The sequence below is a fragment of the Clinocottus analis genome, unplaced genomic scaffold, assembly GCF_023055335.1.
Source record: "Clinocottus analis isolate CAN_PGR_092001 unplaced genomic scaffold, fCliAna1.0.p SCAF_25, whole genome shotgun sequence".
In the NCBI taxonomy this organism is placed as follows: Eukaryota; Metazoa; Chordata; class Actinopteri; order Perciformes; family Cottidae; genus Clinocottus; species Clinocottus analis.
This window is the reverse complement of record NW_027175987.1, coordinates 1,811,852-1,836,553: the sequence shown is the minus strand read 5'-3', so window position 1 is coordinate 1,836,553 and position 24,702 is coordinate 1,811,852. Positions and strand designations below refer to the sequence as shown.

The 24,702-nt window shown below is 46.0% G+C and overlaps 1 protein-coding gene across 1 annotated transcript; it reads right to left on the bottom strand.

Moving 5' to 3' along the window:
* Positions 1-2,003: 2,003 nt before the first annotated feature.
* On the bottom strand, positions 2,004-24,326 carry colgalt2b (collagen beta(1-O)galactosyltransferase 2b). The gene is made up of 12 exons (XM_068591554.1): positions 24,028-24,326; positions 11,088-11,198; positions 10,846-10,963; positions 10,071-10,205; positions 9,775-9,979; positions 8,343-8,462; positions 7,916-7,989; positions 7,516-7,622; positions 7,013-7,145; positions 6,664-6,791; positions 5,679-5,885; positions 2,004-2,663 (listed from the first exon to the last, which is right to left on the bottom strand). The coding sequence occupies exons 1-12, from the start codon at positions 24,261-24,263 to the stop codon at positions 2,390-2,392; spliced, it is 1,848 nt and encodes a 615-aa protein (XP_068447655.1). The 5' UTR covers positions 24,264-24,326; the 3' UTR covers positions 2,004-2,389.
* Between the last annotated feature and the right edge of the window lie 376 nt (positions 24,327-24,702).

Sequence of the window (24,702 nt, the reverse complement as noted above, 5' to 3'; positions counted from 1 at the left end):
CGTGGAGACTCTGTGCCGGATGCTGAGGTGTAAAGGCAGAGGCGGCCTTGCCGAAGGCCGAAGTGAGTTGCCAGCCTACTTCACAGTGTCGGTTCAGACAAAATTGCCATCTGGTGGCGCGTAAAGTTGTCAAGGCACTGTGAGGAAGCGAGCCACCTGTGACACAGTGGGGCCTTCGTCCTTGGAGAAGTGGCGTGACCGTGAGCGCGCTATCTATCTATATTCCCCACCTCCGTCCCAGCGAGACATAACACTGATGGTGTCTTCTCTTTTTCCAGTAAAACCTTTAAAAGTGACGAGGCCATTTGCTGAGTCTGGTTGATGCAGTAGGTTACAAATGATTGATGGATGGATATCCATATTGTACCGATATAAAAAGGTTTATAACGTTTTTGTTGGTTGTTTTTCCTCGATATTGCCCTTTGAACTCTGGTCAAACAATGTTCCTCTGGTCCTAGAAATGATGTATTTCTATGCTAAGTATGTGAGCGGAGAAAGAGTTGTGGATGTGCACACATAAAATCTTTTTTTTGTAGTTTAAGTGCACTGGTTTGCTCCTGAACTAAATGTTTCATATGTGTGTTACTTGACAGGTCTTAAAAAACAAAAACTAAACAATGTGGTTGTCATTCCACTCATCACCAGCAGGTAGCAGCATCCTCCCTGTTTTTTTGGCTTTGCAGCACTTACAAGAGAAATCAAACCTGTAAATGAGAATTCCTATGAAGGAACTAACTTGAAAACATGGCAGTAACAATGGGGGAGGTCTGGTCAGTGTTGCATGAAGCAAGTTTAGCCGTAGCGCTTTGTTTGATCTGATCAAACCCAACAGCAACCCGACTGCAGGATATTCATTTTCAAACAGATCTCCTTTGTGCCCAATAATCTCCTTCACCCTTCCTCCATTGCTGTCGTTCTCCCTCACCCCATCATCATCATCATCATTTATAACCACCACCACCTGTACCTCAGCTCCACACTCTCCATCCCGATCAGATCCCACAGCAGACAGGAACTATAAAACAGCGAGCAGATTTTCCCTCGGCCTGTGAACAGTGGGAGCCAACACACCCACCGAGTGTCCTCGCCGTTCAAACCGTTCACCTTTATTGGGGAGCTTGCAGCTTTTTTCATGTTTTACTACCATTTCATGAAATGCCACACGGCCAATGTACTGCACGGTTGAAGCGAGGAAAAGTCTTCCATTCCAGGAGAGATCAGGAAGTGGTGGGAACTGTTGCAGCAAGGTCACACTCGGTGAAACAATAATATGCAATACTTAATGTCGGCTTTATTCCATTCCCGCAGAGACAAAAATAGCAGTGTGTTTTTATTTAGCCGTCGTGGGTTTGAATCTCTTCTTTTCACTTGATTCTGTTCAAACTCTCTGCAGTGCCACTAATCCAATGATAAACCAAACTTCTGTAGGAAGATACGGTGACATCTGTGTCAGTTTATGCTGCAATCAGTGAGTGAAAACACAAACGGGGAAGTCGTTTTATTGGTTCAGCCCGGCACCACAACTGAACGAAGAACAGCTTGTGTTGAGGAAATGAATAATTCAGCTCACCCAAAGAAATTCAACACGCGTAAATTTGAAAGCCGGACACAAGTGCATATATTATACATCCTGTCGGCTGCGTGGAACGTATGGCTGAGGCTCTGAAAGCCAACTGGCAGGACCAGCCCGCTGTGCACGTGAGATATCTGCAATGACAGAAACATGGCGCCTAATAAAATCCCCTATTGTCCTGCTGCTTGGTAAAGAAGGCCCCCCCCCCCCTCGGTGAGTGTGTATATATGTGTGTGTCATCATCTGAGGCAGTGGCACTCTTGGGTACGATATGTCAGCCTCCCTCCTCCCACACATGCATCTGTCAACGCACACACACACTTACGAGATATTTTCAGACAGCTTCCTTTATTCTTTTGCTGTCCATAAAAAGAAATATTAAATCAAATCTGATATTTTTAAATAACAATCTTCCTAAACAACATAAAAATTGATTTGTGGGAATTATTTATTTTTCTTTCAAGTTTTTTTTAAATTATGTTAGCCGTCTTCCACGTGTTGCTGAAGTTTTTTCCCGGCTGTAACTGTCTCCACATGTCCAGAGGAGACACATGGGGAATAAATAAAGCTTTTCTCAAAGGCCTGCTGGCCCTCGTCCCAGTTTCTCTTCTTCCTCTGATCAGTGTCCCTTCATCAGGCAGCAGAGTAGATTGACATCTTCACTCTGCTTTTATCCACTTGGACATCAGTGTGTGTGTATATATGTATACGTGTGAAGTAATGTACAGTATGTCAGCTTGTAGTTCAAGTGTCTTTTTCCAAGTGTATGTACACACACACACACACACACACACACACACACAAGTCTTTCTGTCATCAGAGTTCGTCCCGTGAGGCTCGAGCTGCAGGGGGCGGCGACTCTCCAGAGACGCTGTTCTGTGCCACGGGGCGGATGCTGCCCTGCTGCTCCATCTTGCGGGCGTGCTGCCGGTCCCAGTCTGTGGCCACCGCCTCGTCGTCCCAGATGGTGGAGGTCTCCGTGTCGCTGATGTAGCCCGGCTCTCCGGTGTAGTGGGTGGGATAGATGAGCAGCGGCTCCACGGAGAAGGCCTTCAGGTCCCGCGGCTCAAAGTGAGACTTGAACTGAGTGCTGAGGAGGATGACAGGGACAGAGGGACGAAGACGTGATTAGTGTTGGAGAAAAATGGCTAAAAGAATTCCCAAGAGCCCAAGGTGATGTCTTGTGCTGCCCAAAAATGGTACAAAACCTAAGTATTGAGTCCACAATAATAGAAAACAGAGCAAAACCTTGCATCTGGGACACTTAAAATAGTTAAAGTAAGGAATTCTTGCTTGAGGAATTAACAGGTGGCAGGGCAAGTTTTTTTTAAAGAGGTTAAATCAACAATACCGAAAACGTAGCTCATAGGGAGAAGGTTCTGGAGGTGACGTCTCAGGTTCTGATGGTACTGAACACCTTCATGAATACGACTGCATGTTACTAGTCTGCCTCAGTTGCAAATGCTCCAATGATGGATTTCAGAGTCAGTTAGCTGTGAAAGTGCAGCTTCAGTTCTCTGCTGTGAAATGTGAATAACCGATGACACCTCAGTCAAAGACTGACTGAACTAATAAGAAATTGCTTGTGCAAAAAAACATGTTGACATGTAGAAATGTGATGTCAGTACTCTGCCACCGGCATGTCTGACTGCTTTATACCAGAGTGAAGGAAAAGGAAGGACTATTATGACTATTTTGCATTTTGCTACACTGACTCATACCTTTTTAACTGGAAGTTCTGCTGTCCATACTCAATGTACCGGATTTAAATTGCGCCACAGACAGCAGATCTACAGGATATCAGATGAAGGAACAGGATGCTCCTCTTCACTGCAGCACAATGTAGTCATGACAGGAATGTTTGTATCCCTCTGTACACAATCACATGCTTTATATTAACAGTAGTGGAAGAATTCAGGCTTTAGTGCCACCCAAGTAAAGTTGAAATTTTTAACAATGCTTCATATTTTGTATGTTGAAGGGCAACTAGGGTTTATCGCTGTCAGATAAATGTGGTAAAAATGAGAAGCACTTTTTCAAAGGAGAGTATTATTCTGCTGATTGTCATTTTTTGAGCATAGACACTCAATTATCTAGTTACAGATTCTCAAATAAGATCTGATGCTTTTCATTTTGTTATAAATGATATTTAACTGGAGATTGTTGTTTTTTTGACTGTCGGTCAGACGCATTTGTCGACAGTGATCATTTTCAACTTTTTTTTGATGTTTTAGAGACCAACCAAGAGTGTAATGGTCAGAATATATAGTATAGGTCCAAAAGAGAATACATTATGGACCAAAAAACCTGAACACGCGAGTATTCAAGTAAAGTACAAGCACCAGCTACTCTACATCACAGTACACTGCAACAGTGTGCAATTGGAAAAACATTTACATTTAAAAATCCTCTTCAAATCCTAGTGTCAAACTAAAAACAACCCAAAGCTACGATCAGCCTGTCACCGTCAGCCTGCAGCTGACCCAGCAGGAGTGAGGGATGTTTGGCTGCGACACGTCACCCTGGCGGCTCGTGCAGACAGAGGTCATCGCAGGGGTCAACTCCCTGCCGTCCAATTGGCTGTTTCAAAACATGTCTGCACCTCATGAGGACGGGGTAACCCAATACCTTCATAACACTACAAACAAACACATCTTTCCAGCAGCGAGGCCTTCTTCACTGGGTTTACTGTCTCATATTTATCTGCCCTTCAGAGCACAAACTGTCTCGGCGTACAGCCGTCCTGCCTGTGCAAACAACGTGTGGCATCATCGCCACAATTTAAACAGAGCACATAATCCCTTGCTGTTCATTTACGTACCAAAACAACACAGTTTACACATTTTCCCAGGCACCTTCTGACATTTCTGCCCATATTTCCCATTTCTTTTACTTTTTTTTATTTATTAACAAACTCACCTTCTCTCACTGTTTACCTTGTAATCTATACACTGCACACTGGACACACATCTCCATGTATTTATATAGTAATACACACACACACACACACGGTGTCCATCTCTACCCCACCCCCACGCTCAGGCCTCTATCAATGGGAATCCTGTCCACTGCTCCAACCAGCAGGAAGAGCCGTGCAGGCCCACATTCCTCAAAGAGAGAGAGAGGGAGGGAGGAGAGGTGGGTGACACAGGGAGGGAGAAGGTGTGCAAAGAAAGTAAAGGTCTGTTGAGGGGAGTGAGGGAATGTGAAAAGACTTTTTTTTTTTCATTATTTCTTTTAAAACACAGAAATGAAGAACGAGAGGAGAGCTAGGAAAGACAGAGGGCTGATTTGAAGGATGAGGAGATAAAGTAAATGGGAAGGAGATGAGGCGGAGGTGCAGCGGGGCACGGCAGGAATCCCCGAGCAGCAAAGAAAGAGAAAAGCAGGCATTGTGTGTGCAAAGCCCCGTACCCGCTGAACCCCAAGAACAATCCATGCCCTGTGTGTGAGGCAGCACAGTAGAAGAAGAAATAGGAAGAAGTGGGGGTGGTGCAGGAGAGTATAAAAAAAAAAAAAGGGACACAATCGGGGAAGGAGGGACAGAAAAAGACATAGAAGTCGAGAAATATAGGGAACACAACGTGGAGTTGAACTGGATGGAGGCTGTGGTCTACCACACGAGAACAAACTAGAAAACTACATACACCCCCGTCTAAAAAGTCGCAATGTTTGTGTCTATGTATAGATAATTACCGTACAGTAGGTCCTTCAGTATTTCTGTGCCGCTTTATTGCCCTCGAGTCCGTTTATGAGCATGCTCTGGATCCTGCACGCCTGACTGTGTGCCACAAATGAAGCTTATACTTTTTGCATCTTGATGGTTATTCTGAATGTGCATTACCTTATATAGCGTGCACCTGCCGTCATCTATTTGTGGGCCTCAGTAAATATGTGTCTCTCCCTAAACCAGAATGCTAAAAAAAAAAAAGGTACTTTGTGTGTATTTGTGAATTTATTCTTAGCTATGTGGTTATCTGCATTACATGCCTTAAATAAAACTCCTAGCCTTTCTATATCGCGTATACGCGCTACACTTGCTACGTTAACTGAGACGCTGCAATTTAAAGATAAAGAGAGAAGAAAAAACAAAGCGAAGACTGACTTTGGGTGTTTGTCGAACATGACGGGCAGGAACTCGTCGACGGGCAGCATCCTGGTGAGGGGGTCGGCCGCCAGCAGCTTCCTGGCTCCCTGCTGCGACAGCGCGTAGCCGAGCGTCCAGTAGGAGTAGTCGGCCTTCACCAGGTTGTTCACGCCGTCCACCGACTGCTCCGGCTTCTGCACCTGCATGCGCTTACGCCCCACGTAGCTGGAGCGGAGACAGAAAGGGTGACGATCACACAAGCGGATGCAAACCTTTAGTTATAAAAAGGTTCATTAAGAAGAGAAAACACCGGGCTACATATCCACGCATGTCCAAAATAAAAGTAATCCTCATCCATAACTTGTGTATCTGCTCTTCTGTGTTCTTCTGTGTTGTGTTTTGTCTGTGTGTGCTGGTGTGGGCGTGGTTTCCCTTTGATAATTCCACCACCCCCTCCCCCCTCTGCTCATCACATTCACCTGTTTGCAATCAGCTAATCAAGCGCACCTGCTTCTTATTAGTTCACATATGCTGTGTATCTACTCCCGCTTCTCAACCACTCACACACACCAGATAGTGGATTGTATGGGCGAGTCCTCGTGATTAAGTTCTGTTTTTTTTCCCTCGAGCCCTGAACACCTTTTCCCCCCCGTGACCTGTAAAAACTACGTCGACTTCCCCCACTTTCGTCCTTATCTTTCCACGCCAGCTTCATCACTGTCAGTCTCCTGCGCTTGTGTCCCACTCCCGCTCTTAGCAATAATTAGCACAGAAATTCTTGAGTTATGACCCCCGCCCCAAAAAAAAGGAGATTTGTGAGGTCACAGTGACCTCTGACCACCAAATTCTGGTCTTTTCATCCTTGAGCCCGAGTGGACCCTTGTGCTATATACAATGACATTTCCTCCAGGCGTTCCTGAGATATACAACCCCAAACACACAATGCCTGCAGCCACAGCTGACACCAGCGTGGAGGCATAAAAGCTGTGTGGTGTGTTCTTACATGAGGTCCCAGTCCAGCTGGGTTTTGTCTATGTCATCTACTAAGGACTGGATCCGTCGTTTGAACCTGGGTTCAAACCGCACGTCGTCCTCTAAAAGAAGAACCCTCTTGAGGCCGAGCTCAACCACCTGAAGGGAAGAAAACAAAAAACACACTCCCTTTAAAAATGAAAGAATAAGAGCTGAGGTTGTCATCCAGATGGTCCTTTTTATTATAAAATGATTCCTGGTGATGATTGCGCTGTTATTTATCTCATCTATAATATGCATTGCAAGATTATAACACTGCATACAAACCAGAGGTGAGGAGACTCTTTACCGAACTACACAACTTATTGAGTTGCTCTCACCTGTTTCCATACGGAGTGATGGCTGAGGAAGCAACCGATCTCCCCTCTGGTCAGTACTCGGCCCGAGTACGGGTCCTTGTAGCCCGGCATCATCTCTATTCCTAGAGCCTGCAGCTGGGACGTATTGAGAGCCCTGAGAGAGACGGAGACGGGACATAAGGGAGTCGTAGTGGGAAGAGAGAGGTATCATCAGGGAAAACGGTTCCACTGAAAAACACGACAAAGTCAAACTCAACAAGTTGCAACAAGTGACACATGTTGTTAGACAAACAACGGCTGGAAGGAGGATTAGGACATTCTCAACGGTGGATTAAAGTAAGCGCCGAGCAGGGAAAGTAAGTTGAGGCTTTTGCAACAAACACCAAAGCTCTGTTTAGACAGGGTGTCTGGATGTAGACGTCAGAAAGAAGCAGCGACAGACGGGGGACTGGGCATTATCTGAGCTGATGTTCAGGGACGTTTCAGGTCAGCTCATGGCGCGCATGCAGGGCTGTGTGACCTACTTTCCGTCCACTGCGTCTATCAGCGTGGTATGTATACCCAGCGAAGACATCGTTTTCAACATCCTGGTTCTTCTGTCCAGCCGACGCTTCAGGTTGATCAGGTAAACCTAGACATTTTACCAAGAAACCAAAAAGATGTAGTCGTCGGAGAGAAAACATTTTAATTAGTGCCGAAACCTCATCCTGTTAAGTATATTCCTAACGGCAATTTGTCACGTTTTGTCTTTTGTGGAAAAGGAGAAGCATGAAGCAACAGAAGTTAGAGGTCAAAAGGCAAAGAAGAACATGGAGACTAAAGGAAAGGCTACAGAAACAGGAAGTGGGAGTTGCTGATTTAACAGTAAATATACAAAGACAAGTTGGAGAGCCCACGTTCCTCGAGGCAGCGCTCATAACTCACCTTATCGAAGCCCATGGTGCCCTGCGGGGAGGGCGGAGAGTACACGTGCTCGGAGGGCTCGATGTCGTGGTCAACTGTTGACAGAGGGAGGAGACAGGTTAAGACGGCGGAAAAACAGGATTCGAAAAAAAAAAAAGAAGCTTCCTCTGGATTCAGGCGGTTTATTTAATTTGCTTTATTTGAAAATCTGAGCAGTGAGGGAGGCCAAAAGTGAGAGGGAGGTGGGGGTAGAATAAACAGAGAGAGAGAGGGGAGGAGCTAGAGGAGGGGTTTGAGCGCAAAGATGGTTGACAGGATGTAACCACGGAGGCTCTCAGAGGTCAAGAAGGAGAAGAAACAAAGCTGAGAGGTGAAGTAATCAAAGCATGATGGATCGTAAAGACACCAGCGGGAAAGTGTGTTTATGTTTGTGTGTGTGTGAACTCACTTAAAGCCTCTGTGATGGTGTGTATGAAGCTCTCGCTTTCTTCCTCCACACTCTGCTGCGCTTTGAGAGGCACCGGCAGGAGGCCGTAATGTTCTCTGTTGCACACGTACATCGGCACACCTGGAACACACACACACGCACACACACACACGGTTCTGTAAATGAAACCTTTTGACCCAAATATTTCAAACAAACATGCAAATTAGACGTCCTCAGGTTCTCGTCCGACATGCCCTCGAGTCACACTAATGTCTACACGCTACACAAAAGCAAATAAACACTCCCACAGTGAAAGTAAACTGCCTGGTGCTGCTTTCAAGTGTTGTTGTTAAAGCATAAAGCTCATCCAAATGAAAGAGGATGGTGGTTACATATATGGACAGTGTTATGCACAGTGGGGAACAAGCATGGGGTGCTTTGAGGGATGAAATACAGCATGTTGCCCTTTGGAGACACCAGGAAGAAGACTACACACCCATTTTAGAGATGAACTGTATCGTCTTTCCATCAACACTGTCTCCTCTTCTACAGCAACATGTGTTGCAGTGAGATGTTAAATTGAGTGTTTTGCATTTATTAAATTGTAAGAAGTATCCATTATTGTGTAAAATATGTATTGCTTCATTCCTTAATTATCTAACTTGACTGTATTTCAATTGATGACAAAAATTGCATTAATTGCAATTGATTGAAAAAGATTTCTACTTTTTACATATTTGTTTACAAACCCTGCATAAGTTTGACTGAAAAGTAAAATGATATACAAGTGACATAAAGTGTAGTGCAATATTAACAAAAGTAGTAATGACAAAAAAAAAAGAAGTAAAAAGTAATGACATGGTGCAGCATAAGCTATCGGTCAAACCAGGCCACGCATGGCTGGAGAATTGAGCAATTGTGTTTTATTGCTTATAAATCTGACATTTTATTTGTACGAAGAACAATGCGTTCAAAAGGGGAAAAATTGACATTTATAATGCCGCATATTTACATGCACTATCGTGCATTGTTGTAAGTCGACTGTTTGCATATCTGTTTCCGTTCATGTGAATGCCTTTTTAATGTTTGCTTTTCCGTTTGCAGGAGAATGCCACACATACTCGTGTTGTCTATGTAATGGAAAGCTCAATGGCTCCGTTTGCTCCCTATGGATGATTACTCACGACAAACACACAAACACTGCTCTCGTTGCACGGTCAAGACAAACACATGGATCCATTTTTTTCTCTGCATTCACTCGTCCGCTTGGATCTGACGCATGAAAGCAGTAAAGAAAAGCCCGCAGCAGTGCACACACGCAGGACAGAAACCAGTTTGCAACAGACTCCTGATGAATGAGAGGAGTCACAGACGCTCCTCAAAGAGACGCCGCCTGTGTGGCAGCCCCGCTTCAAATGTGGTAGTTTGTTGCGAGTTGAGTTTTCGTACGGACCCGCTTGACGGGCCGAGAAGGCAAACACCATGATGTCGTCAAAGGCCCAGCTGTAGTCCGGGTGAGGGGGGTAGAAGGCCAGGTCCCTGCTGGATTCACGACGCAGGTCTATCAAGAAGGTGCTGTGCACCATGGGAACGGCGTAACAGCCCAGCCGCTTCCACTCCCGTACGGGCTGGTAGTCTGGGGTTCGCTTGTAGTAGCCCTGACGGAGAGGAGGGAGATGAAGAGCAGAGGTCAGAGGGGTAAATCGAGCTGGACGGACCGGCGTGATGAGTTCAAAGTCTGGGGTGTACCTGCGGGGTGATGCCACACCAGAAGTTGGAGTAGAGCGAGCGGGACTCTAACATGGGAGCAGCCAGCGTCAGGTTTTCAGCCATCAGCAGGTTGAGCACGCGGGGGTTGGTCAGCAGGTTGTCACTGTCCACAAACTACAGGGGGAGAGCGTCCGAGTGGACAAGTCACTCGTCGTGTCGCGTAAAAGATGGAGCTCAATTGCAGAGCGTCGGTTTATCTTGAACGAGTGGTAATTAAATGAAATGGGCGGTTATGATTCACAATTACCGACTCATCCTTCACGCAGGATGGCCATGGTTCATTTTGACCTAATTTAAATAATGTATTTTATATTTAAGCAGTTTTTTTTAATTCTATTTTGATTATTGCTTATTTCACTGCGTTTAGGTTGTATCATTTTATGTGATTCCAGTTTATATTTTACACGGTTTACTGTCGTTATAGCTTCAAATTCTATTTCAGTACACTTTTCATTTTGTTGTCTAGTGTGCATTCGTCTCAATCGCGTGAACTGTTAAGTTGCTTTCATCTTTTTTTGTTTTACTGTCATTTGAAGTACTTTGAACTGCACCAACCTGTGTGAAAGGTGCGAAAACAAAAAAAGCTTTGATTGTCACTATTACTTCACCAATGCTGTTCGCCGACTCCGCTCCCTCAACCACACCATCCTGCTTCTTTTTTTTTTAACAAAATGAATCTGTGTAAGTAAGCTTTTGCTATGAACGGGACTGACTGAATTATTACATGATCATGAAAATGGTATCAGAGTATTACCAGTATGTAGTCGGCCCATCGTTCCCTGGCCGCCTTCAGCGCCGCCTGTCTCAGCTTCATCACATGGTTGAACCTCGACGGAGGCCAGTGCTTCGGCCCCCACTCGTCTGTGTAGGACCTGATACAAAAGATACGAGGTAGGAAATTGATTATGGCCTTTTAACAATGTGAGAAAACCAGAGCAAGTTCATGCCGGAAGCCAAGTCTTGAAATGATGTGAACAAATGATTCCTACGACTCACTTGGGCTCATCCATGGGTCTCCACTCCACGTAGTGGTAGATGCTCTGGGCTTTCTTCAGCCATACTCTCAGCATGGCCGTGGTGTTGTCCACATTATGGTCTGTCGCCGCCCTGAAACGCCGACCGAGACGACACAAGACGTTACGCAAAGGAAGCACACTCTGGAAACTGGAGTCAGGCCCGTTTCCGGGGACGAAACCCTTCTGGGAAACCGAGAAATCCTGACATCCCGCCGGCGCGTTATGGACGGAGACGTTTCGGGCTTCCACGTTCATCCAATTACTCTCTGGCGTCACAACAGGCAGCCTTCGCGTGGCAGCGTTCCCTCGCGGCCTCATGAGGCGCCACGGTGCTGACAGATGTCGCTCTGAGGTCGCAAAAATAGCGACGGCAGGTACACCAAGCGCCCCGAAGTTCATATTTGACTTAATCCGAATATTGTGTCAACAACTCGACACAGAAGTATTGGCCAGACGGATGGACAGAACGGCAGGAGGTAAGCACATGATGTCAGCGTAAAAGCTGCCGCTGCTGCTGCTCGTGTGGTTTGCGCTCGACGTAGCCGTTTTGTAAACCGAGAGGTTTCCACTCCGGCTGACACTGCCGCTACTGTACGTGTGAGCTCGTCTCTGTGAATCCGTGCAAAAGAAATGAAGCCTAACTGTGTCACTGTGCAGTTCCCCAGCACTTCTACATGAGTTTCAGAAAACTAAACATCGGCTGTCTCTGCATTTTTAAATTGCCCTTCAAAAAGGAACGGCGGACGCGTGTCCTTGAATGTGTGCGTACAAACGCACACTTGCTGAGGTGGAGTTTTCCACTGCTTGCTGTAATATTCCTCGCTGTCCTCCATCCAAAATCACACCCAATTTTAGCCCGGCCGGACAAGAGATAGAGATGCACGCACTTGCGCGGCGTTGACTCGCACCTGAAGTGTGATAACAGTGTTCACGCTCGACGTTTACCCACGAATTGCAACTCAGAGACACCTGTTTTCACACAAAAGTGCACACAGATGCTTATAGCGCTCGAAAAGCACACATGGAAGACGAAACAAATCACACATAAACATGCACGGTCTTGCATCGCACACGTGGATGAGTCAGAGAAGAGGCAGACCCCCTCTCAGGTCTGGAATTTCAATAATCTGCAGTCAGACAGATAAATATCATCGCACATAACCAGCAGCTGTAGAGAGGCGTTGAGCGCGAAGGAGACACAGCGGTTAATAATTTTGTGTGTGTGTGTGCGTGTCTACTCTTGTCGATGTGTAACAAAACATAAGGATGTTCATTTTTGTGTCCTGGGAATGTTGTTTTCACAGCAGTGTGGATGGTGATTTATCGACTGCACAAGTGGTAGTTTACCATTTTAAATGTACCTGTTTGAGTGTGTGTGTAAAAGCCCAGCAGAGTAATAATGGAGGAAGCTGCCGCTTGATGATTGGCTCTTGTTTTTTTTTCTTAGCGTGGACTAGAAACACACTGAAACACCTGACTCGCGGGTAATGAGTACATGTGCGCGCACATTAAACATGTTTTTTTTCCAACCGCTAAACCGCACATCGCCGAGGGGAATAAATGTGTTCCCACACGGCATCGTCCAATCACAGAGTCCGCTCCAGGCAGAGGTTTAACAGGAGGGAACTTGTGGGAAGTTTAAGTAAAGAACAATACGGTACAGTATATATATATATATATATATATACTGTACCGTATATATACACACACAAACAAACGAGGAGTGTGGGATAGAGGAGGAAGAAGAGGTGAAAAAGAGCGTGCGTTTGAATCCCTTGAGTTTACTGCTAAAACTGTTATCACCAATAAAGCTTTTTTTTATTTTGGTGAATCACGCAAAGAGCTCATTAAAACCCTTTTTTAAATGACTGATCAGACTCACTTTGAGTTTGCAAATATCACATTAAAATGCTAACGGTGCTTTTTCTTTGGCCCTCTAAAAATCGGAACGAATATAAAAATCTTCCACGAGTCATTTCTGTGCTTTTGTGAGCTCTTCCTGGCAGGACATACGTTTCCTGTGTCCTGGCTACCAATCGGTGAAGGTTGAAGGTCAACAAAAGAAAAGTAAATGTCTCAATTGAACGATTACTTCAATTTTTAAAAAAAAAAAGCTGATTTGGCAAATAAAAGATTCTTGGGCTCAAATGTAAATGGTTAAATCTATCTATTGAGGATGATATGAAATATCTTTCATCTTCTGGTTCCTCCCACTGCCCCGGGCCCGGCAAGCGCTCCCTCTGTACACACACATGCGAAGCACAGAGAGTGAAACAAAGAAAAGCTTTTGCTGTTTGAACAGGCACAGAAAGCAGCATCCAGCTAATTCATCTTTGCCTCTAGACATGCCCCATTTTCTGCTTCCCATAGTTTCTATGGAGTCATCCTCTGACTCAATTTCCTTTCATTTTAGACACGCTTATCCTTGCTCCAGGCAAGATAACCCACCGCAGATGAAGTGTACTGTGCTGTGACCTCGGCGCCAAAGAGGCTTCGCACTTCCTACCAAATACTGGAGCTGTGTGTGAAGCCTGTGAAACAGCAGGATCGTGAACGTTTTATCGAACATCCACATCCAGCAACATATCCCAGATGGCAGTGACCAACATTCAAATGGAGATTTAAGGTGCACCTATACAGAAGGATACAACAATATGGGGCCTCCTCCTCCTGCTCCATACTTCTCTTTCTCGTCTCCTGCTGCGTCTCCTCATGGCCGTTTTGAAGTTCGCAGCAAATTGTAGCCTCATTAATCCGCTGCCTGCAGCTTTAAAGGTTGGGCGTCCTCTCCCCTTGTGGGTCTTTATGATCAGCATCTGGACACCACATGTTTCCCTCCCGGAGCTCACCTCCACGCCCCGCCACTCCCTCGCTCGCTCCCTATCGCCTCGTCCGCTTCCGTTTCATTCTTCCCTCGTTAGCGCATCTCAGTGCGCCCGACCATCTGTCCCATCTCTCCGAGGCCTCCTCGGCGTGACGCCCGTCTTCAATCAGTGCCCCGGCAGACACGTCATGTCTGCAGATAACTTCAATCCCAAATGACCCCTCATTAGTCGGATTGGGATACTCAATCTATTTGGTGTCACTGCAGCGATCCTGCAGGTAAACGTACCGACGCATCTTCGTCTTCATCGCCGACAGCGACGTGCCCATCAACCCACTTCATGGCTCTCTCTCTCTCTCTCTCTGTCTCTCTCTCTCTGTCTCTCTCTCTCTCTCTCTCTCTGGCTCACTTTTTCTTTTGAGGGTTAACCACCGCAGGAGTGTATCAGATAACAGGGAGGGGTGTCACGGAGGAGCGGGCCGACATCTGGCCTTAAACACAGAGGCTTGTCTCAGAGACTGGCCCTTTCAGGTAAACACAGGTCTGAGCTGATCCTGGAGGCCAGTGTCAGCTCTGTTGATTAAATAAACACATCTAATATCGCTGCCAATAATGACCAGCTGCTGCGTATAATTAAGAAGCAAGAAGGCCTCTTTCAGACCAGAGCTTATAGATGCCTTTAAAACATAATGACTATGCCAGTGTGTGTGTGTGTGTGTGTGTGTGGGTCTGTGTGTTGACTTTGCAGTATAGTCTGGCTGACGTGGCTGCAGGCCTCTTGATGACCTAGCAGGGCATTGGAGGAAGAGGAGGGGTGAGCTGGACGGGTAGAGGGACATGGAGGTGAAAGGGAAATTCCTCATGACTCTCAGGGTCAACAAAAGCAGCCAGGAGCGGTGCGCTTGCACTGAAGTGTAATATTCAGTATTCATATTCAAGACTGGGGAAATATATTCATCATGGTTAGATATCAAGGGAAGCCAGTGTTCACTGTTGGTGGGAGACAGGATGAGAGGAGCCGCCTGCGCCGCACGGCAACTCACCACCCCCTGACCTCGGCATTATTTTTGCCGAACATTTGCATTGAAGGTTTGGAACAGGAGATTCTTTCATTGTTTTCGGCGAAGACCGCCGGCACCGCCTCCCTTAAGGTGTCGCATGGAAAACAGATGGGAGTCATTATTTGCAAAAACAAAAAGGGTTTTCAGTCGGCTCGTAGGCCAAAAAAAGTGTTTTCTGGTTTGCAAACCGTTCCTTCCCATGAACTGCACGTTGCAATCACACACGTAAAGGTTTTCAACTATTACATTGTCGATGTTAGAATGATCTTGTTGTTTTTTGGGGTGGCAGGAGAAACTTGCAGTACTGCAGACGGCCACTGGGACAAACACGCCTTTCACTCGGTCCCAGTAAACCTTTCCTCGTGCCCTATCTGGACATTTGTTCTCAGGGTGGAAAAGGTGTCTCGAGACCTCTTCTGTAAACTAATGCAACGTGATCTCCTGGGATGGCATACTCGTTTATTCGTTTTTTGAAATGTTACTTTCTTTCCCCGCAGTTATCTGGAGCGTTTGTTTTAAAAACTATCTGGTTAGAACTTCAGTCATGAGTTCATTTCCATTCACTCTGTAATATTAGCTGGCTGCCATGTCATATTTTGACCCCGAACCGTGATTATTACTTCCACCACACGTTGAGCCCACGGCTCCCTTCATGTCAATAATGGCTATTAAACCATTTTAATGAAACAAATGGACGCAAACTAACCATTTACACTCCCCTAAATGCACTCATGCAGTCAAGTGAACTCATTAAAAGAAAAGACTCCAAAAAACAACAACAGATGGACTAAGTAATGGAGGAACAGAAAGTTGTTGGGAAAGAGGGAGGAAATGAAAAGGAGGGGGGGGGGTGAGCACATTGGTTTAGCAGGGAATTGATGACACACACACAGACACAGACACACACACAGACACAGACACAGACAGACAGACGGACGGACGGTGCTAAAATTATATTTCCTCTATGAAAACATGGGCAGCAGTCTTCCTCTGGAATACGTTGCTCTAAAGACGTTCCCTCGCCGATGAACAGTGAACAGTTTCATCCTCTCACTCGTTCTCTTTACTCCTCCGCTATCTTGTTCCACATCCAGGCCTCTCCCTCTCCAGATGAGAAGCGCTCATACCAGGATGCCGTTGTGTTTCAGCGTCCGCCAATTCCATTATTTGCTGTGCTGCCAAGCTCCGACAATGCTGCTGGAAGGGAGCTCGTGCACATGGGGCATCCGAGGATGAATTCACAGTCTCCTGCCAGGAACAGATACTTTCACTCCAGGAGAGAGAGAGAGAGAGAGAGCGAGAGACCTAAATAAAAAAAAAAGGCTCAGGGATTAGAAAGTCCATTCTCTTTGTTTTTCTCAAACTCGATTGAACAGATACGTCGGGGTCGACAGAGAGAAAACTTTCCCATGAATACCTCCTCCGAGAGGATTGGGCTGGACGGTTGGCGGGTACGACAGCGTCCGCTGCACCTCCTCGGCGCTACAGAGAGTTTGTTGATTGAGGCTCAGCGAAAGGCTGGCAGAGATCAAGCTCTGAAGTCACCGTGTTTGGAAAGTGGACATTGGGCCACTTAGTAATTACTACTATTACCACCATCGTTATGCGTGAAATGTATTTATTTCCACTGATACTCTGCAGCTTTAATACAAACCAAAAAAAAGACATCTTGAGTTGGATTGAACGCCCATTTCACCAACCACATTGTGTGCTTTCTGTCTTTTTCACACCAGAACAGTACGAACACAACAATGAGCCACACGGCATTCTGGGCCAGTAACATGTTCATTCTTCACACGCGGCAGACCACCGAATATGTATTAACCCAGTGCTGGAAACGGAGGCACTGTTTGCTCCTGTCTGAGTGACATTTGCAAAACGCTACAGCGTCCCGCTGTTATAGAAAAAAATCATTCAGCCTTTAAAAAAATCATATTGTTGAGCGGTTACTAAAGATTAACTTCACCAGTGTTGTCAAGGAATGCTGTGTTTACCAGAAGTGTGCTCATAATTCTCTTGGAAATAAGTTATTCCGCATCAAAATGCGTTCCATTTTTTTGTATAATCAAGTAAATTAATCTTAGTTGACAATGATCAAATGATTAGTTCATAATTAGTTGACCAATCCACCACAAAAGTGCAGCCCTAACTAATATAGTAAAGTATTTCCATTGAATTTGTTGACAAGACTTTTACTTTAGTTACAGTTATTATTTCATTGCAGTTATTTAACATGTTTTCAGTGACACATTTTCACTGTCCAAAGCGACACAAGCATGTTTGATAAGGATGGAGCATACTCCAGATGTAGCCGCACGACCTGAGAGAAGCGACAGCTGACACTCTGACAGCAGGGAGCCGCCGCCAGATGTGCCGACTCCATCCGAGACTCAAACTAGTCGCGTCCGTAAATGAGCGGTTGGCAAATAGTCAAATATTGTGTAAAATGTTCCGGATATGGGCGGCTTAATGCCTTTTATCTATACAGAATGTTTACGACGTCAGCTCTTTCAAGCAAACTGTGCTCCAGTCCAGGAAGCAGACACCAGCACCTCCGTCTGCTGCAGGGAGTTTGTGTCTTTACCAGCTGCCTATCTAGGAAACGTCACCCCGTGTTGTGTCAAATACCTGAGCAGATGTTAAACGACCTTTCCAGTTTCCCACGGATTGGTAGTGGCTCCAGAATATGAATCCTCACGTGATACTGATTGGGAGGTTCAGAGATGATTGTGGCCTGATGCTCCACATGTGGAGGTTCTGGCTCACTGAGGCCCTTGTGAGGTAACTGGGGGAAGTGAATGGAAAACTGGGGCTGAGCCAGACAAGCAGAAGTAGGAACCCATCATGTGTGTTATAGCACACACACACACACACACACACACACAGCCATATGTGAAAAGAGACACACACGCCTGCACCAGAACAATAAAAGATGATCACACCCACTCATTCCCAGTGTTGTGATCTAATCTGTATTGACACAAAGAAAAAGCAGACGCTGCTAATCATTCACAAATGCCCATATTAACACGCGATAGCCCGTCCCATTTCTGATGATTTATTCCATAAACTCCCAAAATGGCCCACTCCCTGGGTGACGTAACCACAATCCGTGCTCCTCTGGTGCGTTCCCACAGAGGAATGGAGCCTGAGGTGACGCACCTGGTGCCGGGAAAGCATCTCCGTCAACGATCCAACGCCACAAAACTGACACGTTTTAAGCGTGTTGGAATCTTTCCATTTGTTTTTGTTTTTTTCCAGTTGTAATATATGTCAGTCAGAGGGAGGGAGAATAAGCAGCAATATATTTGCTGGGTAAATAAGAGGCTAAATAACACAAAGCCAAACACACAAATGCGAAGGCTCGCGTGCATATTTATGTTTCTAATAGACAAATGGAAGACCAGTGTGTATTTTATATAGTTACGCGTATATAGAAACATCATGGTCCATATGTTTGTAAGTATATGATGTTATTGATGAATTACAATGAAATTGCTAAACTCAGAGATGTCATTTTTTTTGTCAAACTTCTCTCATTTATTGTCTCGTGATCCGTATGATTGAGGATATTTAAACTTGCTGAAAACAGTTAAACTAAAAAAGTCACATATATTCTGCACAATTGTCGGGGTTTCAAGACAACATGCAACCTCAACATCTACGGGTGCAATGTCCTTTTTCTCCATAAAGTTACATTTTCAGTTATTTAAAGTGAAGACGTGCATTTCCTGCATGCTCAATTTGCTTTTGCCGGTAATGTTTAGCATGTTTTTTTTACTTTACACACATTTGTTTATCCTTCAAATTTAGCAAATGTTTCAGGCTTGACCTGCAGCAAAAATGATGCATCCTCAAATATTGAACATACATATTTAAATGATATCTATCAGAGATTCTTTACAGGTAAAACATTCAAAAAGTCAAAAAGATAATGTGAACAAACATTTAAGTGTCGTTTAAGTGTCCCATTACGGCAAAGACATGTCCTGCCTTAAAAAGACTCTTAAAATAATAAATTTGACACTAAGGAATACATAAATTCATTGGACTTGAGCTTTACTCAGCATTCATGTTTAATGTTTCATGGTCCGTGTATTACTGTGAAACTCACTGCCCTCTGAAGGTAATGTAAATATTCTTCATGCCATATCACAAAAGGGGCAAACCAGACGGTACGGCATATTCAATAATCTCACATCCATCTCCTCGGGACATGAAAGAGTAGCTATAGGTTACAATGATATAAAACTCCTCAGTGTCTGACAGGAGCTGCAGTGCACACAGTATTCAGGGCACATCTGTCAGTGAGGCTTTCAGCAAGTATGAATTTGGAAAATTCTTTACTTATGGCGTCACATCGTACCTTTGGGTGCATCGGGATTTATAGTGGTTGCAACATGAGGTTGTATAATGATATATACAGTTGGTTGTTAAACATTAACAAGTGGAAAATCCATACCGCAAATCCCCATGCTTGCATTGTCTATCATTATAAAGTACAATGATATCATTATGAAAGTACAATGATAGTCATGAATACGAAAGAAGTGGACGTGTGATGAATTGAGCAAATAAACAACACGGCGTTGTGAAAGCCGGCCGTGCGGGAAAGGGCGATGATGTCAGCGCTCCGACATCCTCTTTATGGATCAGTCCACAAATCATCTTCTCTGCACCCGGCGCTGCACCTGGGAAATCGCTCCCCTTCAATGAACTCAGCCGGCAGCCAGCAGGCGGCAAGCAGAGCGAGGGGCAAAGCAATAATAATTGGCTGGCCCTAACTTGTCTCAAAACGTGAAGACAAACACAAAGTTCACCGCTGATGAAGTCCTCCATGATTTCCTTTGAAGCCGTCTACTAAAAATAGTAGCTCCGGGAACAAAACTCAACGGTTAGCTGGCACAAGATGAAAGCCGAATTCTGAACTCGACCTCTCACTCGTTGGGAGCCCAGTTAGCTGTGGGATGCAATGAGGAACTATTGCATATCATCCATCATTCTGTCCCCTCCCCAACGTGTTCATGTCACTCTCCACTGGTTAGCTTAGCTTAGCTTAGCACACAAACTAGAGTCTCCACTAGTCGTCTGGCCACCAGACTTACTTTACACTTAGTTTTTTTGGACACACAACATTAGAGGTGCTAGTTGGTACCCAGGCCAGCAGATTGTTTCCAATATGTATGCTAAGCTAAGCTAACCTGACGCTGGCTTGAGCTGCTTTCACCCTGGACAACTTAAACGTCACCTTTATTTGAATCGTCACTGACATTCGAGAGTTTAGGAGCAGAGGGCTGTTGTAAATGTCCCGGGGATCAACTTGGGGTACAGAGTCTCGCTCGAGGACACGCCCACATGCGGTCAGCGATGCTTGCAGAGCCAAGGATCAAACCGCCGACCTCGTGATTAGACGACGGCCCGCTCTGACCCCTCAGGCACAGCCCCCTCTCCCCTCCCCATAATGACATTAAAATACCCCTGACTCATTATCACTACTATTTCATACCGAGTGAGAGTTTCTTCAGCTTTCTCTTGGGAACATGAATAGTCTTTTAGTGCCGAAGAAGCAGCAACACAAAGCGAGACGGAGTACTCGCGGTCAAGCCACTGTGGGAATGTGGATTAACCAACCTGCTAAATGCCCTGTGGGTAATTTCCCAACAATGTTGACCACCTTCTCTCCGCCCCGCCCCCCCCCTCTCTTTCTCTAATGCCCTGCATTCTTTCATTCTTTAACAGCAGAGTGCGAGTCTTTCTCGCCGCTCTGCCACCTCTCCGGCAGACCTGCAACTACTTGCAGAGGGAAGACTTGTAAAGGCAAATTTTACTGACCAAACAAATGTCAGCGTGAGTCAGGGGCTGAAGCAACGGGGCAGAGGAGACTTGACCTGGGTGCGGATTATCATGTGAACAGGCCCGAACTGGAAGCCTTTGGTCCTCCAAGCAGCCTCAGACCGGCTAAAGCATGTCTAGATATTTGGAAAGATGCACGAGTGTGTCATCTAACCATGTTGTTAAGACTCTTTAAAGCTGGAAATTATGAAATCAGCTGAGTCAAGAGCCTCCGTTTAGTTGTTTTTCCTTCGGGCGAGGTGGAATCGCGTCTGAAAATGGTAATACCAGACTGTCCAATTAATTTCAGACGGCTGTGCAACTTCAAATTAAGTTAAACGCGTCTACACAACGTTGTATTATGATCGTAATGCAATGCTAAATCAAGCGTTTCTACCACGAAGCAAGAAACAATGGAGCTGTGGAGTAAATTGTTTTTAATCAGGCGTGTCCCGCCATATGGTAAACTGTATTTTCTCAAGACCAGAAATGGAACTTATAGTTAACTTTTCTCACTGTTCATCTCCATAAACTTTCTTGAACTGTAATGCACGCACATAAACAAAGACGCAGCACAACCAAAGCACCACATTTCCTCCCGTTGGAGCAAAATCTGGCGGTTAAAGAGCCGGGGTCCTGCTGCCGCCACACTATTCTGTCTCTTCTCTTTTATCACCATCCTGATTATTATGTTTAATCATCTACATCCGTCTCCTCTACTCCACCTTGCTCTGTCTCCCTTGCATTGCACGGTTTGAAATGAGGAGTGGGAAGGAATACCAATCCTCTTTTCTGCTCAGGCCTGAAGCTCCAGAGAGGAACAAGAGGGAGGAACATTGTGTCCCAGCACACACACACACACACAAAAAAACTGCTGCTGCTTCACAGCCTCTCACTGTAGTTTCCCCGAGACTCTACGTCGATCTGTCCACCATCATTCTGGACACGCTGTTGATCGCGGTGGAGTGGAGATAGCTGGCCGCTCTACGGGGGGAATGGTGGCGTGCCGAGTGCGAACGCAAACACTTGGCTCCGGTCCAGCTGGAGACCCTCGTCTCACATCGTCCCCCCTCGCTTTACTTTCCCAGAGTTACCGAAGCATCAAATGAAGACAAAAGAAAATGTCATAAGACAGGTTTTCAATAGGAGGAGCGTTAAATCATCTTGAAGTGAAATGACGCTAGATTTGCTTTCATCCTTCGCTTCTTCTCTTCTCTTCTGAACGGTAGTTGTCCTGGTGTCATATTGCACTCACTTATTGCTCTCTAACACACTATAATGTGGATTTAAGGTTTGAATGAGAGTTGAATCACAATTTGGAAGTTTATTGGGTGGTTTGGCTTACATGTCGGGCAGCAATGATGACGACAAAGAGAAACAAAGAGGCGCAGAGCAGCGTGGAGAACTTTTCTGAACCAACTTAGCCACAAAGAGCCAGTTAAGTTTTTCATACTGAGAACAATCCTCACCTCTAACATAACTACAACTTTTTTTTCTTCACTCCCACGGAAAACAAATCAGCAGCGCATACTACAGCGACACTATTCAGCGTTTTTTTTTTCTTCATATTTTCATTTAATGTCTTCTTGGACGACCCTCATGCTGCAAACACAGTTTTCTCAGTGCTCGTGTGTGTGTTCACGAATAATCTTGCTGGATTGAAAGCACAGTGCATTATGAACCTCATACAAACATCAGAAGACTTTACGTTAGTCGAACCACAGTGGCGGAAAAATGAAGCTCTGCTGAGGCATGTTGAATTTAAATGAATTGCCTGAAATAAACATTCCTGTGTCAAATGCTGACGATGAATTTATGTGTGTGACTCGGTGTCCTTATTCTCTCTTTGACACTTTGCTGTTATAACAAACATACTTGGTGTTGCTGCTTGAAATTTGCACAGTGATTTATTTTTTCTTCTTCTTTTAACTGAGTGCATGGCAGCGAGATGCCACTCAGAACTGATGGGGGCCCTTCTTCTGTGGGTTAACCCACTCACAAAGCCATGTTGGCTCAGTCACCTAGCTCCAGAGAGAAGGGCCCCTTCCTCTCTCTCTCTCTGTGTATTGAGTTTCTGCAGCGCGCAATTATGTGTGTGTTTTGGTGAGGGTCTCTCTGAATTAGGAACAGACAGTCGCTGTGAAAACAAAAGCAGGGCATTCAGCAAAGGAAGGGTGGAAAACGAGGCACAAGAATGCCAGCGAGAGTGCAACAGGGTCATTAAAGGGGTTGGGAGAGAGAGAGAGGGGAGGAAGGGGGGGGGGGGGGGGTTGCAAACATTCACCACCAGAGCTAACTGTTGTCCTCAACTTCACATTCCTCATACTGTATCTGCTCTTTGACGATGAACCTGCCGCCTCCATTCTGAATCTCTCAGGATCTGTTTGGTTTTCTATTCGATCCGCCTGCATAGCACTCATCCAGACCATGCGAAAAGGCACACACACACACACACACACACACACACACACACACACACACACACACACACACACACACACACACACACACACACACACACATTTTACGTATGACTTTCCACAACTCACACACACATGGGCACACATGCACACTTCCCCAATCCTGCTGTCAGACCGACTCAATGTCTCCTTTCATCCCCTCACCTGCAGGGTTCCTCTTTGATAACTTTACAGTATCTCAGTCTGCTCAGACTACAAACTGCAGGGCCCTTACCTGGAGCGAGCCCCCCCCCCCCCCCCCCCTCACTTCGTACCTGGCAACCCTGCTGTTTTAAGACCCGTTTCCGCAGGTTTGTGCTGAACCAGACGAGGGGGACGGGGATGTGATTAAGGGGTTAAGCCTAACCCAACGTGCACAGCAGCCCTTTCATCTTCTCCCACAGCGTGCAATTTGGATGCTGGCAGACACGCGAGGGAAGTGCATCGTGAAACGCAGCAACAGGTCTGCGAACCGATCCTGACGACTTGTTGTTATAATTAACTCGGACACACGCTGCTTCAAGCATCCAGCACGCTCCACTGGAGAACATGCCCTCTGAGAATGCACACTTTAATTCAACCGCGTGACAATGGTGTGTGTGTGTGTGTGTGTGTGTGTGTGAGACTCTTCAAATGAACAGTTGCAGGACATTGTGCACAACATTAGTTGTAGAAGTAAAAAAAAAAAAAAAACACACACACACACACACACGGTGCATCTCCATCCCGGTTCGCGCCTCTCACCAGATCGCGATGCGCTCCTTCGGGTAGTCCAGCCTCTCGATGCAGCCCAGGTAGTGTGGCAAGCTGTGCCCGGCGTTGCGAGCCACAATGGCGATCATCACCTTCGGCTTCAGCAGGGAGGACTCGGGCTTGAGCTGCTCCTCCGCCAGCGTCGCCGGCTCCGACACGCCGCCGGGCACCACCGCGGCCAGCAGCGCCCACAGCGCGGCGACTCCCGCGGACCCGACCGCGCGCATCGTCGCTTCCACCCGCGAGTCACCCAAACCTGGACGAGACCTGGACGAGACCTGGACCTGGAGTCCCCGAGGCTGAGCGAGAGAGTGGAGAGAGAGGGAGTGAGTGAGCGAGGCGGGGAGAGGGAGCGAGGGAGTCACGGTGGGAGGGGGAGAGAGAGAGAGAGAGAGTTCGGGAGTTAAGGAGGGGGGATAGGCTGGGTGGAGGGTTACCCCCTCCTACACCCGTATGGCTGCTGCTGCTGCTGCTGCTGCTGCTGCTCTGAAAACTCTTCCCCCTTTTAATGAAAAATAGTGCAAAGCTAATAAAAAACAAACCACTAATTATTCAGTTGAAGCAGAAGCTTTCCGTCAGCGCTTTCAGTCAATGTTTGTCAACAAAAAGTGGAGCACACCGTGTTCTAAACACATCATTACCCATGATGCCTGCTGGTTGCAGCCT

Bases quoted from the DNA above. Each gene is read 5' to 3' on its own strand.
- colgalt2b (XM_068591554.1), bottom strand. From the start codon at position 24,263: ATGCGCGCGGTCGGGTCCGCGGGAGTCGCCGCGCTGTGGGCGCTGCTG. The intron at 8,463-9,774 runs GTCCGTACGAAA...TGTGTGTTCCAG, and splicing joins CTTCTCGGCCCGTCAAGCGG to GTGTGCCGATGTACGTGTGC. The intron at 7,623-7,915 runs GTGAGTTATGAG...TAAAATGTCTAG, and splicing joins GCACCATGGGCTTCGATAAG to GTTTACCTGATCAACCTGAA.